This window comes from Ursus arctos, unplaced genomic scaffold (assembly GCF_023065955.2).
Source record: "Ursus arctos isolate Adak ecotype North America unplaced genomic scaffold, UrsArc2.0 scaffold_24, whole genome shotgun sequence".
Lineage (NCBI taxonomy): Eukaryota > Metazoa > Chordata > Mammalia > Carnivora > Ursidae > Ursus > Ursus arctos.
Window position 1 is genome coordinate 33,428,904 of NW_026622919.1, and position 16,057 is coordinate 33,444,960.

General features: G+C 62.1%; 1 protein-coding gene across 1 annotated transcript; it reads right to left on the bottom strand.

Annotated features, from left to right (window-relative positions):
* Positions 1 to 332: 332 nt before the first annotated feature.
* TBX2 (T-box transcription factor 2) lies at positions 333 to 9,851 on the bottom strand. The gene is made up of 7 exons (XM_026517503.4): positions 9,131 to 9,851; positions 7,750 to 8,017; positions 6,642 to 6,788; positions 5,354 to 5,430; positions 5,084 to 5,247; positions 3,990 to 4,627; positions 333 to 1,858 (listed from the first exon to the last, which is right to left on the bottom strand). Exons 1-7 carry the CDS (start codon positions 9,523 to 9,525, stop codon positions 1,406 to 1,408), a joined length of 2,142 nt encoding a protein of 713 aa, XP_026373288.2. The 5' UTR covers positions 9,526 to 9,851; the 3' UTR covers positions 333 to 1,405.
* Between the last annotated feature and the right edge of the window lie 6,206 nt (positions 9,852 to 16,057).

A 16,057-nucleotide genomic window follows, 5' to 3' on the forward strand; every position in this document is an offset into this window, starting at 1 on the left:
GTGCACTACGGCCAAACTCCTCAGAAGGGAGAAGGAGTAGGGTGCAGCCATCTTCCCAGCTCCACCCACCCAGAGGCGCTAGAAGGGGCTGCGTCTCCACTCTGGAGCCCCAGAGAGGGAGCCGGGAGTCCCGGGGCGGCGTGGCTGGGGCGGCGGCCAGAGGCGAGTGGCCAGCAGAGGGAGCCCGGCCCCTGGCCTGGGAGGCTGCCCGCGCGGGAAGCGCGGGGGGCTCGAAGCGGCTCGGCGCCTCCCGGCCCAGCCCGCGGCCCTCGCCGGCGCCGCCCGGCCTCGCAGCTCCGCCCGCTGCCCCAGCCCGCTGCCGCCCCCGGGGTGCAGCTGCCGCCGAGCAGGGGGCGCCCGGCGTCTTGTCCCCGCCTCCAGTCCCTCCTTACGCGCTTGCTGCGCCCCTGCCCCACGCGGCCCACAGAGCGCACAGCGCCGTTCACTTCGCATTGCAGCGTTTTATTGTTTTCTCGCGTTTTTGTCTTTTCGTCTCGCTCCGTAGCGAAAAGTGAAAACCTGAGGTGGAGCCCGCGGGCCGGGCGAGCAAAGCCCGGGCGGAGGGGCCGAGGGGCTGGCGCGGTGGGAGTTCCTCCGGGGGTCGGGGTTTCTCCCGCAGCCAAGGACCCCACCCAGCCCTGTACAATATAGATGCTCATGTAAAATGAAAAGAAATTTTAAATGCTATGAATTAATCTCTAGATATTATGTACACAGCAATGTACACCTTTGAATAAATTAATACCAATTTGCATATTCTGGGAACCTTAAAGCTTATTTACACAAATTACCATTTATTTCATAAATATCTTCTTTTTTTTTCCCTGGGGACTCAAGGCAGAAGTGCCACTCCCTCCGCTGACCCAGGGGTGGGAGGGGCGCCTGTCTTTTGGGGGTAAGAAGTGGGAGGACTAAAAGAACAGGTCCCTCCCAGCTCAAGTCTACACTGACTTCAGTCTTCACTGAGGCCAGCATCCCTCACTGCAGATTCTCAAGCGGTCCAGGCCCAAGGCTAGGGGCTCTGGGGTTCTCTCTGAGGCTCCCATCCCTGATTCCTGCACCTTCTGGCTCTGGAAGAGACTCTGGAAGGGCGGGGTGATGAGGCCTCCCCACAGCGCTGGAGGACCCAGAGGGGCCCCTGGCCAATGTCACCTTGACACTGGAGCAGATCTGGACCGTGACCAGTGGCTCCTAAGCGACTGTGTTCCCGGCAGCTGGATTCCTTGTGAGGCCCAGGGAAATGTCCCAGGCCCCGGCTGGCTGATCGGGCCTCTATTCCGGCTGCTGCAGCCCGCTGTTGCTCCTTTATTTAAATAAATACCCATTCTGTGCTGTACACGTCCCAAGCAGCAGGGGCAGGCAGCCCGGGAGGTCTGCGGGGCAGCGGAGCAGCTGGGCAGCCCCCTCACTTGGGCGACTCCCTGCCGGGGGAGAGGGCTCGCTGGCTCTCCAGCCCACTCACCAGTCTCTGGATGCTCTGCAGTTCACTGGCCGCCTCTTTGGCTGAGCCGCTGGGTGACAGGGCACCTCGGGAAGGGGCCCCAACCTTGCGGAGAGCCAGCTCGGGCAGCGGGCTGGGCTCCCGGCTGTTGCTGCCTGCAGCCTTGGAGCCCTCCGCCACCAGCCCCGTGGTGAGGAGGCTAGTGCTAGGCGGGATAGTTACCGGGATCTGGTAGGGACTGAAACGCAGGCGGGGCCGGGCACTGCCCAGAAAGTGGCTCCGGGACAGGGAGCCTGCGGCTGCCGCAGCTGCGGCCGCAGCACTCGTGGCTGGCAAAGCAGAGGCCGCGGCCGCAGCGGCTGCCATGTACGTGTAGGGGTAGGGGAAGAGGCCTCCGAAAGTGGGCATTGGGATTCCCTGAAAGAGACAGAACAAAACAAGGGTTAGGCATCCTGCCTGCGGGGTTCTGAGGGTAAGCTGGGCGCTGGGGGTGGTGCTACCACTAGATCCTCGCCCTGCGGGTCGAGGAGTATAAGCCCAGAGCTCACAGAACTGTAACCCCAAGCAGCACAGGCTGGCATGGGCCAGTACGCTGCGCCAAACCCAGTTAGAAGGGAGCTCACTTCAGGTTATGATGCAGAGGTCTGGCGCCATCCAGCTCCCTGCCAGGCCTTACAGGACGAGTGAGGGAAAGACATGCCAGGTGGCTGAACTAGCATGGGCAAAGGCCTAGAGGGAGGAAACCGGGCAGGCAAAGAGCCAGGTGGCAAGCAGGCAGCTCTGACTGTCATGGGGGTTCTGCTCCCTTAGAACAGTGTCTTCCCCAGCCCTTCTTTCTGCAGGAGCCCCCAGAAGGGCTGAGGAAGCACAGGCAGGGGCGGTGAAGAGCTCTATAAATTCTCCTTCAACCTGCCTGCCTGCCTGCTCAGGGATCTCTTGCCTGGGCCAGGAGAAGGGCACAGATGCCAATCCGTTTATAAACTGGCCTGGATATTCTACAGAGAACCTCAGTGGCAGCTGAGGAAGGAATGCGAAGTCTGCCTGCAGAGAGCACAGTAGCCAGGAAACCCTGGACAAACACCGTCTGAGTCCATGAGGCCCGACTTTTGGATTATCTGACCTTTGAGATAATGGCTCACTCCCCAGAGTATGGAGGTACGGGGAGGAGTACAGGGAGCTGACTGTGCTGGGCTTCCAGGGAGCCTCGGGCCTGGCTCAGGCAGGGAGAAGGAAAGAAGTAGCTTAGTCAGGAATGAGAAAATATCCTTCCTGAGAAGGTCAAGTCCTACTGGGCATTTAGTGCTCGCATCTCAGGTGGGGGGGAAGGAGGGAGGCTCTAGATCTTCCAAAACTTGGCTCTACCGGATGTTCAGGGGCAGGCTCCCCTGGCACAGAAACAACCAGTAGGAGTATACCAAGCAATGCTTCCTGAGTGCTGGGTACTCTCAACCTGGCCTTGCACCTGTTGCCCTGACTTCCCCACGACCTCTCCGATGCCCGTGCTGGGGAGGAGGCATTCACATACACATAGAATTAAGGATGCTCAGCTCCAGGCCCTGAGCTCCATTTTCCGGAGGCTTCCTTGCCATCTCAGAGCCACAGATACGTGATGTGAGTGCTTCACTCACTTCCACACATCCCTGACACTGAGCTCTGTTAAAAACCCATTTCAGAACCCCCTCCCCCACTTTAAAAATATTTGCTTCTGCACCAAAGGAGCCTTCTCAGACCTGAACTCCTATTTTCCTTCCCTTAAGATAAGATCTCAAGGGCTCAATTTGCCAGAAACCTCAGAGGGAAGAAAATGAATGTAGAGATTCCAAATCTTTCCACAGGGAATATTCCACCCAAGCAACCAAAGAGACCGCCCTCCCCATTGGCTCTCCATATTTTGCTGCTGGCCAGCTTCATAAAGTCTCCCCCGGGAGCTCAGAATTTCAGCCTGGGCCTGGGGAACTGAGCCCCTCTTCCCTGAGATGTGTGGCTGGAGAGTTGGGAGACCCAAGGTGGGGGGAAGGAACAACCTTCTCCTTTGTCAGGTCAGAGGACTTCCTGGAGGGCCTGAAAGCAGCCACAGGCATCTGAGAGGTGGGTCATTATGGCGGTCAATTGTCCAGAAAATACTGCAAATTTTCCTACTCCCTTTTTCCAGGCATCTTAGCCTTTCAGGGACTGACACTGAGCCAAGGGTTTTTGTGTCCAAGAGAAGTGTCCTGAGGCCAGGAAGGTGGACTTCCCAATAGCCGGAGGCAGAGCCAGTCTGTCAGAGAAAGAACCTAATGGATGCCACTCTGTACTGGAGGCGCAGGGAAGGGTACAGGCCCCAAAAGGGTCAGGGACTTGTCTAGAGTCACACACAAGTCAGAAACAGTGCCCTGGCCAGACCCTAGACCTACAGTGTTAGTCTCCCTGAACCTAGGTGTCCTGGAGAGTGTCCATCACGGCTCCCCAGGACAGAGTCATTGCCCGCTGGAAGCTCAGAGCACCCACGGCACCCTCAGGCCCTGTGCCCGCCTCGCTCTTTCTCCCTGCAGATCACAGGCCTTACCTGAGATGCCAGCATGTGCTGGGAGAGGTGGAAAGGGAAGGGCGCAGCAGTGCTTGCCGCGCTGGCTGCGGGACCCAGCCCGCCTGCGTCCAGCCCCGTGGCGGTCCCTGGCCCGCCTCCTCCACCACTGCCGCCGCCGCCAGCCACCGAGGCCAGCAGGTGACCCATGCCCATGGCGGAGAAGGCTCCGGGGCCCATGGCGAACTGTCCCGGGTGCAAGAAGAGCGGCTGGCCGGCCCCCAGCGGCCCGAAGAACTGCTGCCCGTGCAGATGGCCAGAGAAAGCCAGGCCCGGCAGGTGTCCGGCGCCCAGGGGGGACGCGCTGTCCGTCTGCACCACCAGCGGCGCCAGGCCGGGCTCCTTGCCCTCGCCCGCCTCCTTGCGCCCGTCGTCCTTCCGCCTGGCTTCGGCGCGCTCCTTCTCTAGGCTCCGCAGGCCGAACGGGCCGTCCCCGCCGCTCTCCGCCGGCTCCTTGCCCCTCTCGGGGCTGCGCCGCTCCCGGGCGCGCTCAGGTTCGGTCAAGCGAGGGGGGCTGCCGCTGTCCAGGGCCGGGCTGCGGCCTAGCGCCTGCCCCGCGCGCTCCTCGCTCAGCCTCTCCGGCTCCGGATCGCTGTCCGCAGCGCAGGACTTCTCCTCGGCTGCGGGGAGAGGGGATGCGCGAGGTCACAGGGGCCCGGGAAGAGACAGACGCGAGGCCTCCCCCGGTGTCTGGGCCAGGTCGGAGAGACTGGGAAAGGCCCTCTTTCGGGAACGCCACGTTCGAGGATCCTCGTCGGGCAAGGGGCAGCTTCGGGTCACCTAATCTAAGGCCCCGTATTTACAGCTGGAGAAACAGCCATGTAAAGGAAACTCGCTGCCAGAGTCACTCAGCGCCAGGGGCCTGGCTCGGAGTCCAGCCAGATCTTCTAGCTACCGGGGACCGCCCTCCCAGGGAAGGCCTGGGTCGGATGCTCCATCCCAGATACACTGCTGACGCTTCCCCCAGGCCGTACGGGTACCCCGACGCTGAGCCAAGAGCCAGCGGGGCGCCGGGAGGAGACCCTCCCCTCCCCTCTCCTCTTCCTCCACCCCCGCCCCGACCACCGGACCCTCACCTCGGGTCCGATGCAGGCGCAGGGGACTAGGCGCTGACCCCGGGGAGGGTGGCGGTTCCCGTGCGGGGGCAGGGTCGCAAGACGAGGCGTCCGACTCCGCGCCGTCGCGCTCCGGCTTGCAGTGTTCCTCGTACAGGCGCAGGGACGGCAGCGTCAGCTGCTTCCTGGGGATGAGCGGAGGGAGCGGGTCAGAGGCGCGCGCTCACCACCCCCACCCCGCGTCCTGCTCGCTCAGGCACCCTCAGTAGAGCGGTCAGGCTCACTCCTCACCTTTTCTCCCGCCGGCCATTCCCGGTGTCACGGAAGCCCTTGGCAAACGGGTTGTTGTCGATCTTCAGCTGCGTGATCTGCGGGGGACCGAGGGGGCGGCGCCAGGTCAGGAAGCGGCTCCTCCAGCCTGGCCTGGGGCACCCCGAGGTCAGAGGCTGCCAGCCCAGAGGAGAGCCCCGCGAATGTCCACTTGGTACCCGCCCGCCTGGGATAGGTCGGTCCCAGCCGGAAGATGAGGTGAGGCCGGCCGGCGGGCTTCCCGGGAAGCCATAGGGTCTCTCCTCCAAAAACTTTATTCGAGGCATATTCTCTTCTCTTGCACACACAAGCCCAAAGCAGCGCGCAGTCGAAATCTGCCCAAACATGCACCCAGGCCCACTCGGTCACTCAAGTTCAACAAACCGGGCATCTGAGCAGGTGCGCACAGGGACAGCAGAGCACAGGCAAGTCCCACCACGGAGACAGATCACACTCACGGCCCGCGCACTCGCAAGTACACACAGACAAAACAAACAAGTGCCCACAGAACCAAACGAATCCACACACCTCCACATGTATCCAAGGTGCCCAAAATGTTGCCCGCATGCCCGCATACACATCACTTCACAAAGACAAAAAGAATGACCGGTAGGACACTTGGACACTCTCCGGAGAGGGGTACACACGGGCACAGGCCCAGAGGGAGTGGTTCTCTGCCCCTCTAGAGAGAGAGTGTAGAAAGGCAGCAAGAAGAAAAAGCCCTTCAACTTAAAGGAAAAGTCTCTAAACACCTCCTAAGGGGTTCAGGGTCTGGACAGAGGAAGGGGGGTGCTTTGGGAAGCTGTGTCACCTGTCCCGCACTCTGACACCCCCCCCCCAGTGAAAACTGGGCCCTAAGTTCCTATCGCTGGTTTCGTAGCCTCAGGAGTGCCAGGGCAGATTGCCTCTGGCTCCATCTCTTCATTTAAATTCCCGTCCCGGAGCCAAGAAATAAACGAATAAAATGTAAAAATGTCAGTGAGGTCCCGGAGTTTCTGCTAATTGCTAAGTAAACATCCCCACCCCAACGATCGCCCAGCTGTTCGAGCTCCCGGGGGAGCCTGTGTGTACGTGTCGCAGACTTGGGAGGGAACCTGGAGGATTTCAGTGGGTGCTGAGCTTACAGATGTGTGACTCGGCCCTGGGGAGTGAGCTGTGAGGGCGCAGGGTGGGTCCTGGGGGCTTTGGGCTGGTGTGAGTGAAGGGTTGGAGCCTGCAGGTGTAAGGGGGCATCGGGGCAGGGGCTGGGCCCGCCGCCCACCCAGCACACCTTGTCGTTCTGGTAGGCAGTGACCGCGATGAAGTCGGTCTCGGGGAACACGTAGGTGCGGAAGGTGCTGTAGGGCAGCTTCAGGATGTCGTTGGCTCTCACGATGTGGAAGCGCGGCTGGTACTTGTGCATGGAGTTCAGGATGGTCTGTGGGGAGGGCACGGTCAGCCGGCAGCCCCCAGCCTTTGGCCCAAGCATTTCTACTCCCTGAGGACCTGACCTCTTTCCAAGTCTGTCTCTTTCTTCGTCTGCCTTCTCCACCCCCTCCTCTGCGATTTTCTCCTGTCTTCTCTGCGCTTCTTCTTGCCTATATTTCTTTTTCTTCTATTTTCTGTTTTCTTTATTGCAGTTTTTTCTCTCTCTCCATTTAAAAAAATTACCCCAGTTGAAAACAGAAATGAAACAGAATTAAAAAACCCATAACACTCCACTCTTAACCTCTCTTCCTAGACTCATTGCTAAGCCCCTAGTAACTCCACGGAGAGAATATTTGGACCTTCTGGGGGCTCAACGACTGCCCTACCTCTGAATGGGCAGTCCCTTTTGCCCCATCAACTCCCCCCTCCCATTTTACTGGGGGCCTGGCTCAGGCAGAAACGGAGAGAACCCCCAAACTCCCTCCTCCTGGGGGGACATCTGCCTGTGGGAGGACGGAAAGGACTCTTAGGATGTGAAGGGGGCTGGTTTAACTTTTGTATCTCCTAGTTTGGGGGGGGGATGGGGACACGGTCAAGGGGAAGGTGGGGGGAGGCAGGACTTCCAAGCTCAGTAGTTAAAGACCAGAGGCTGCACGAATGTGTCCCGGTCGCTCCTGACTCCCGCTGGGCTCCAGGAAGAGCTTTGGAAGGCATGACTCCAGCCGAGATTGTGAGCAGCCTGGAGCTTGCCGCCCCACAACCCCTTCATTGCCCAGGCCTACAGAGCGAAACCCTCTGGGCCCAGGCTTAGCCAGCGTAGGCCACAGGGCAGAGACCCGAGCAGGGGCACTCTGAGGGTTCGGCCAGCGCTCCCCTCTAGGGAATCCCGCCGCCTGCTCTCCCGCCCCCACCCCCTACAGCACCGGATGCGCAGTGTCAGACCCCCTTCCCTGCGCCTGCCCAGCACTCACGAAGCCATGCTTGTCAGAGATGTTGTTGGTCAGTTTCAGCTTGTGGAAAGCCACAGGCTTGGCCATCCACTGCTCTCCCGTGGCCGGGCTGTCCGGGTGGATGTACATGCGTTTGGGCATCTCTGGGTCGGCCTTGCCCGCCACCATCCAGCGCGAGTTATGGAATTTATACCGGCAATCATCGGCGGCCACAATGTCCATCAGCAGGATGTACTTGGCCTTCTTGTCCAAGCCACTGACTCGCACCTTGAATGGAGGAAACATCCGCCTGCGAGAAAGAGAAAGGGGAAGACTACATGGAACCCGGTTTTATGTCTGAGGACCCCACTCCTCAGACACACACCACTGCCAGGAGCTTCCCCATCTTGTTTCCTTGCTGTCGCTGTTCTGCCCCCATATTACTGCTAGGAGACCCCACCAGTGGTTGTTATTCCTGGGGGATCCCATTTCCGCTTGTCAAACCCTCTCTTATTATATGGTTTCCTATCGGCCTTATCTTCAGGTCTGGTGACTGTCTTTCTCCCTCATCTGAGATGAAAGCCGATGTTCCGAAAAGAAACACGGGCCCCCTAGAAATACACCTGCTTCTTTTGAATCTCCCCAAAATTCATTCAGGGGATATGCACACTGGGACTGAAACTCCCAAAAATAAAACCAGAAGATGTTCGCTTGGGAACTGGGTTACAGCTGAACAAGGACCTTACGTTTCGGGGGAAGAGGGTGAACCTGAGGCCTGGATTCTGGGTGGCTGAATCGAAGGGTGGAGGGGCTGGGGACTGTGATTTTCTTCTGGCTTTAAGGCCCGGAGCGGTGTGCGAGTAGGGAGCTCCTCGCTCCTTGGACCCGGACAAGGCTCCCAGCCCAGATCAGGCTCCCTCTGGACCCGCTTGGGGCTTACTGCTGGAACGGAGCAGCCGGCTGGAATCAGCTGGCCAGCCTGGGCCTAACATGGTGCGAGTATCATTCTGGGCTCCAGGGTCAGAGGACAGTCCGGGAGATGCTGCATCTCCCCGGAGCTCGGAGCCAGACCCGAAGGCAGGAGAGCGAGGCGGCAGGGAGAGGAGCCGCAGCCGAGATCTCGGAGACCCGCCCTGGCCCAGCCGCGGGGCCTTCTCGGCTTTGGGACTCGGAAAGGTTGGGACTATTCTTTAGGAGCGTGTTTTCGTTTTATTTCATTCGGGAGATTTTTATGTCTTAGTTTTAAAAAAAATTCGCTCGGTGCCAAATAGGAAAAGTCAAATTGGTTGTCTGTGGGAGCTAAAAGCGTGGCGCCGGGGCCGGAGCCGGGAGTCCCGAGCGGCGGGCTCGGCGCTGGTCGGTGCTGCGGGTCCCCCAGTCCGCCCGCCCGCCTGCGTGCCCTCCGGCCAGCCAGCCGCCCTACCTCCCAGACTTGGTGATGACCATCTCGGTGCCCAGCTTGTGGAACTGGTCCCACAGCTCCTTGGCCTCCAGCGTCACCTTGGGGTCGTCCTCGACCTCGTCCTCGGGCTCCAGGCTCTTAAGCGAGCGCAGATGCGCGGCGGGCGGGTGCGGGCCGAGTGCCGAGACGTGCAGCCCCGCCTCGGCCGCCGCCGCCGCCGCGGCCGCAGCGGCCGCCGCCCCCGCCAGGCCCGGGTCGGGCAGCGGCTTGGCCAGCGCGCCGGGCGGCAGTGCGAGCGCCGGGAAGAAGGAGGGCTGCGCCGCCGCCAGGAAGGCGGACATGGGGAAGTCGGCCGGCCGTGGCGCGTGGAACGGGTGGTAAGCCATGGCGCTGGCCGCCAGCGCCGGCTCTCTCATCGGGACATCCGGCCCAGGCGCCCAGGGGCCGGGGCCGGGGGCGCGCGGCTCGGACCCCCGGCCCGGGCGGCGGCGCGCGCGGAGGAAGGGCGACCCGGGTGGCAAGCGCAGCGGCGACTCCTCCCGGCTCCCCGTCCGGCGCACGGCAAGGGGCGCAGGGCTCTGGGCGCGGGGGTGGCGGGGGCTCTGCGCGGGGCTGGGCTGGGCTGGCCCGCTCCGGCGCCGGGGACCACGCGCGACTGGTTAGATCTTGTCGTGATCTCTGGAAAACTGTGACTATCTCACATGTCCTGCCCTGCTCGGATCCCCTGCGCTAACGAGCCAGGCCCCCCTTGATTGCTGATTTTACGCTTTTTGGACCAATTGTGGGTCTCCGGGGGCGGGGTTTTGACAGCTCAAGCCAAGCTCCGGCCGGGAGGGGGGGCCGGGGAGAAGGTGTCGGAAGCCTCAGCAGTAAGAAAACATGTCAACAGAATAAAATATTAACCAATGACGGGCCAGCGGGCCCCGAGACCCCTCCCCCTGCCCCGGCCCCCACCCCGCCGCCCGCGCCCGCGGCTGCCTGCGCCGGGACGGGGAAGCGCGGCGGGCCGACTCGACCCGCCGAAAGGGCCTGAGGCGGGGGGCGCCCGGGTCCCAGAGCCCTGGGGAAGGACCCCCAGCCGCACGCCGACTCCAAGTGCAAAGCATTGACACGGCCCCGAGAGGAGAGGGGGCGCCCTCCTTCTCCCTCGCCGGCGGCCCGGCCGCTCTGGCCCGCGCCCCAGCTTGGCCTCCGACCCCGCTCTCCGCCGCGGCGCCGCCCGGGGCCCCTGCACTCCGGCGGGGGCTGGAAAGAGAGGCCGGTGGGCGGGCGAGTCGGGAGGCTCGGGCGGCCGAGGTCCTGGAGCAGAACCCAGGTGGCGGGAGCCGGTGAGTGGAGCGGTGGTAGAACCCCGGTGGGGCCGGCGTGGGCGGGAATGGGAAGCGGCCTTGCACTCAGGGAACGCGGGGACCCCCTAGTCCGCGCCTCCCCCTCATAGGAAGACTCAGAAGGAACGTGGAGTTCCCGGCAAACCCTGAACTCAGCCCAGTTGTCTGTCTGCGTCCGGGATCCAGCCCTGAGTCCTCAGACGGCCGGGAGAGCCGGTCCTCGGGGCTAGGAAGGTGAGCGCATCTCCGCCAAGCACAGGGCGGCACGGCGCGGGCTGATCCCGGTTCCCAGATTCTTGACCCGCGACCCAAGGAATTTTCGCCGCATCCGATACCGGAGACCCAAGTCTCCCTCATCCTACACAGCGGCATCCTCTCTCCGCTCTCCCCCACGTTCTTAGAATTTGGTTCCGTCTCTCCGAAGCGTACGCCGCCCAAGTTCAGTAGTTCGGAGTAACGAGTGTGGGGGTCGGAGTGTCTGAGCGCACCTGTGGTTGAATCCACCCCCCCCCCCCAGTCTTCGTTCTTCGGCAGCCCCACTATTTCCCCCCGCCCCGTGGTGTGTGTGTGTGTGTGTGTGTGTGTGTGTGTGTGTGTGTGTGTTACGCCCAGTACGGTGGTGCCCACTGTGCATGGCGCGAGCGGCAACTTAAGGAGTGCGCCCAGAGAGTGAAGCGGCCACACACCTGCCTAGAATTGGGCTCAGGCGCTGACACTCAGACTGATTCCTGGTGGTCGCGTTATAAAGGACAAGAAGGAACGCATACTACATATGGGTGACACTCCTGCCCGCACAGCCTATATAAGTGCGGGTGAGTTCGGCCGGCGCGGGCCCTGTGCCCGCCTGGTAGGCGCGTACAGCCCACATCCAACAGTGACCCAGGCAACACTGCCCATCCACTGCGCACACCCAGTCACAGGGCACCTTGTCGCTGAACACTTGGACCCGGCATGTAAACCCAAGATGGCTTGGAGCAGTGCGGATTAGGGACCGGCCGGAGCGGTTTGGCCTCCGCGACCTTTTTTCTACTTTTCCAAGCCAGTCCCGGAGCCCTCGAAGCTCCCTCACCGGGCTCTCAAAGGAGCGCCGCCCCCACAGGCTTTCTCTTCACGACCCTGCTCGTGGCTGGGTCGCTCCTCTCTTAGTGCCTCCTCTCTGTCCAGAACGAATCTGCGACTCCGCGCTGCGCAGTCTACGCAGATGGGGCAGGATCCGTTGCAGCTTTGCACAGGCAAAGTCCTGCCGGCTCCATTTAGGCGGGATATGGCCCCTCAGGGAGGAACGTGTGTGGGCAGGTTTGTGCAGTCGGTAAGGTGACCAGATAATAGGGCAGCGTTCCTTAGCCAGGAATCCGGGGACGGCCCCGGGAATCCGTGAATACATTTGCAAAGTCGTGCGTGTACATGTACTTTCGTACTCGTAAGAATGTGTGTACACCCAGCTGTGTGCAACTTGGACATTTTCCTGGGAAAGGTCCGTAGCTGGTCCAGGGGTCCAAGGCCCGGAGAGTTCGAAACACGCTGGCTTGGGTTGTTTGCCGAAGAACCCCGGCGACGGTGCATGGCTGCATTTGGGGACCACGATCCCACCTGGCCACAGCCACCGGGTCACCGACGTGCCCTCCCGCGGCTACAGCTACAGGCTCCTTCCGGCCAGGCCCCGGTCTTAGGCCCTGCCTTTCCGTCCCGCAACCAACCCGAGGTCCTGCTACAGGCGCTCTCAAGATTCTGAATCTACCCCCCAGCCAAACTCTCCAGCGGGGAATATCCTTGGCTCCTCGAAAACCCGCTCGGGGGAGGCCCAGGAGGCCTTGGAGCGGCGCCTTGAGGCTCCCAAGCTCCTGCTCGGCCCCTCCCCCACCTGGGTCTACCCCACTTCCCCTTCCCGGGATCAGGCGCCTCTAGGGGGGGTCCCCGGGGCTGAGAGTTCGTGTCTCTTTAAGAGGCCCCGGGGGGCGCCTCGCAAGCCGCCCGGGGCTGGAGGGGGGAGGGCACGGGCGGGGGCGGCTGGCGCCAGGCGGCCGAGGCTCCACAACAAAGCTCCGGCCCCTGTCACTTCGCATCGGCCGGGCCCCGCAGACGGGCGGGGGACGCGCGCTCAGCTGCCCCTCCCTCTCCCAGACAGTCCTGGGCCCGGGCGTCGCACGGGCGCGGGCCTCCCGGCCTCCCGCGGGTGGTTGCTCGCCCTCGGTGCGCTCCGCGCTTCCCGCAACAAGGAAATCGGGAGGGGGAGGCCTGGGCCGGGTGGGGCCTTGGTCCCGAGCCCGGCTGGGCCGCCCGTCCGTCCTTGGCCCCGAAGCATTTCGCGGGGTCAAGGGCCACTGTTGGGACCTTCCCCGTCTTGGGCCTCGCCGGTGTCTTTGCTCTGTGTGACTGGGCGTGGATCTGCGTGCGCCCGCGTGGATGGCTTGGGGATATATGGTCGGGTGGCAGAGGGGACGGGCGTCGGGTAACGGGGCGCTGTCGTGAGACGAGTGCTAAGGATAGGATTGTACCCGAGCTAAGCTCAGGTGACGTGTGTGGCCTAAGCGTGTGGCCGGCGGTGGAAGTGCCACTGGGCGCCTGTCCCCATCTTGGCGCGTTGTGTGTGTATGTGTGTGTGGTGGTGCTGGTGGTGACGGTGGGGCGGGGGAAGACACAGAGTTGCTTCCCATCCCCGCTTCCCGGCCGGACCCGCGCCTCCCGGAGTCTTGGCGCCAGCCAGCCCCGTTTAGCTGCCGGGCCCGGCTCCCCCGCGGTCCCGGGTCTGGCTGGGGTGGGGGCCGCGGCCTCGATGACCCCGGCCCGCAGCGGCCCGGCCTGTCCCGTCCACTTAGACAAATTGCGGCTGACAGGCGCGCAGTCTCTCTGGAGTCGCCGCCCGCCCGACGCCTCCCTCCCGACCCAATTACCCCGCGCAGGGTCGGGCCAAGTGGCTGGGATGGGGTGGAGGGCGTGGGGAGAGCGGGAGGCGCGACCTCTTCCCGGCCCGCGTCGTGGCCCCGGCCTTGCTCCAGGAAAGGCGGCGGGGCCACTTTTTCCGGTTAGGTCCCGGGAAGCGCCTGGGCAGACGCGGCCTGTGTGGCCCAGTCCCCAGTCTTCTAGGTTAATGCTAAGACGAGGCCCCTCCTGGGCGCTCAGGTTCCGGACTTACCGGCCTTTGAAGGGGGTCGCTTCACACCCGAGGGCTAGGGCGAGGGCGAGGTGCGTGGGCGAGGGTGCGTTCCCTCCGGCCTTTGGGCGACTTCCCCAGAGTTTTGGGGACCCTATAACCCTGGGAGCTCCAGACTATTAGCTGTTCTGGAGTCTCGGTCCGCGGGTGGCCGCCGTCCGCTTGGGAGCAGGGCTCGGCCAAAGTGAAGTGTACGTCTGTGAATCTGCGAGTGCGCGTGGACGTGCACAGTTGTGAAATGATGGGTGTGGGTGCTTGGGATCACGGCGGTGCGAGCAGGCAATGCTGCTGTGGGGTTTGAAAGAGGGGGCAAATCGCTTAAAGACCCCCAAGACCAGCCCACCTGCGAGAGAGGGGCGGGGCTGGCCTGCGAGCGCTCCTCAGGATCTGGATTCGCTTTCCCAAACGCTTTTGCAGGGAGCAGGCCGGGATTTCTTGGCGCAGCGTCGTGGGGCGGGGGGGGGGGGGGGCAGCACCCCACAATCAGGGTTCCAGCTGGGTCGTACCTTCCCTCTCTTACCCGAGGTAGAGCTACCTGGCCTGTCTGGTCAGCCTCCGGGCCTCAAACCAACCTTTTGCCTTTTTAATGGGTAACTTCCTCTTTGCTTCAGCCTGGTTGCCCCTCTTGCCAGGACGCGCACCTCTCCCCGTTTTACAGATGAGGACCCTGAAGCCCAGGGGTGCAGTAATCTACCCAAGGCCACGCAGCTACCAGTGGCAGAGCTGGGATGGGACTTTGGGGCCCTAAAAGAGAGCAAGGCTGCATCCACTCCTTAGCAGCTGATGTCACTGCTGTCCTGATAGCTACCCCGACTTACACAGCAGGGCAACAGTGAGACTTCAGCCGCCACCCCCCGCCCCAAGGCTGGGCTTTTGTTTTGAATACAAGACAGACAAGATGCTCTCTCCCTTTGCCCATTAGAGTTTCTGGCTCTAGGTCTGCAGGAGGGGGCTGCCTTTCCAAGTTACACAGGGACAAGAAGCAGCTTCAAGCATCAGTCAGGGGCTGGGGCTGGAAGCTCTTAGGGGTACGGGATGGAGATGAGTGGGATCAGAGTCTTGGATTATGTGGGGGCGCGGGACAGGGCGGTCAGCACAGAACCCAGCCCTCCAAGGGAATGGGCCGGGGCGTAGGAGGCAGCGAGGAACAGACAGAGGTCAGACTAGCTGTGTGACTTTGTAACCTTGGGCAAGGCCTGGGCCCCCTCTGGGGCTCAGGCTTCTCGTCTGCAAAATCAAGACCCAGCAGTACTCTAGTTTAGAAATTCTCTGATCTGTGTGCAAGTCAGAAAAATCAGCCCTTGAGAAACCATTTCCTACCCCAGACTGGCAGCTGCCTGCTCTGGCCTCTGCCTGCTTCCAGAGCCCACACTACTTGTGCGCTGGATTTGCCTTGGGACCACTGGGCCTTTTCTCAAATCAATCCCAGACAGTGCCCTCCCTCCTTGAGCTGCCACCCCAGCTCCCGTCAGCCTCCTCACAGACCATGAAGATATTTTTTCCTCCATCAAATTGAGAGAAAGTCCATGGTAATTTGCCCTCTGAGCAGGTAGCACTGTGAGAATCAGGGAGATCACATGGCTTCCTCAAGGTCACCGGGTCAGGCCACAATTAGATGCATGTTCTGATGGCCTGGTAGGTGATGGCATCATGGAGGTCTGCTGGGCTGCTGGGGGTTGAGGTGGAGATTGCCCTTGGTGTTATCTCTAGAGGATAGGAGGCTGGCTGCTCTGGGGCCAGTGGGCAGTAAGGTCCCCCACCCAGGGGCCCAGATTTCACTTCCAGCTGATTACAGGCTGTGGCAGGGTCCATAACCTCCCCAATTAGCCAGGGGCCAGGCCCAAGGGCTCTCTGATAACCCGAGCTCTGTGGCAGCCGCCATGGGGCCAGCTTATCTGGCCTTTCTTATCCTCCCCCTTCCCCCACATACTCAAAGACTTGCCCTGGCTGTGAGCAGATGAATAACCAGATTGTCCTGCAAGCTCAGCCGGCAAGTCCAGCCCTACACCCACAACTTTCCCTGACTGGAGGAGGCCACAGATGTTTTGCACCCCCTGGAGGGAAAGGGCTGAGCCAGGGAGGACTCCTGACTCTAAGCTGCCAGCCAGTTCCCTGCATGGTTGGAGAGCGCTCCCGGCTCTCCATCTTTGCCCCATCCATGCACCCACATGGATTCAGGGGCCTCACCTTTCCTAGAGCTCTGGACCCATCCCCAGGGAGCCACGCCACGGGCAGGTTGAACAAGCTGCCTGGCGACACCCCTCTCCCTGGCTTTTTTGGACTGAAACACTGCTGTGGCTGGGGGTTGGGGCTGTGCCAGGCACATCAAGGTCTCTGATTCAGCCGAAATGGGGGAAAAGCTGCCGCTAATCTGGCAGCCCCCCCCCCCCCCCCCCCGTGGCCGTGCCCAGACCTCATGTTCCCAGCATGCCTCTCTACGGCCTGTGATTCCTCACTGCAGTTGCCGGT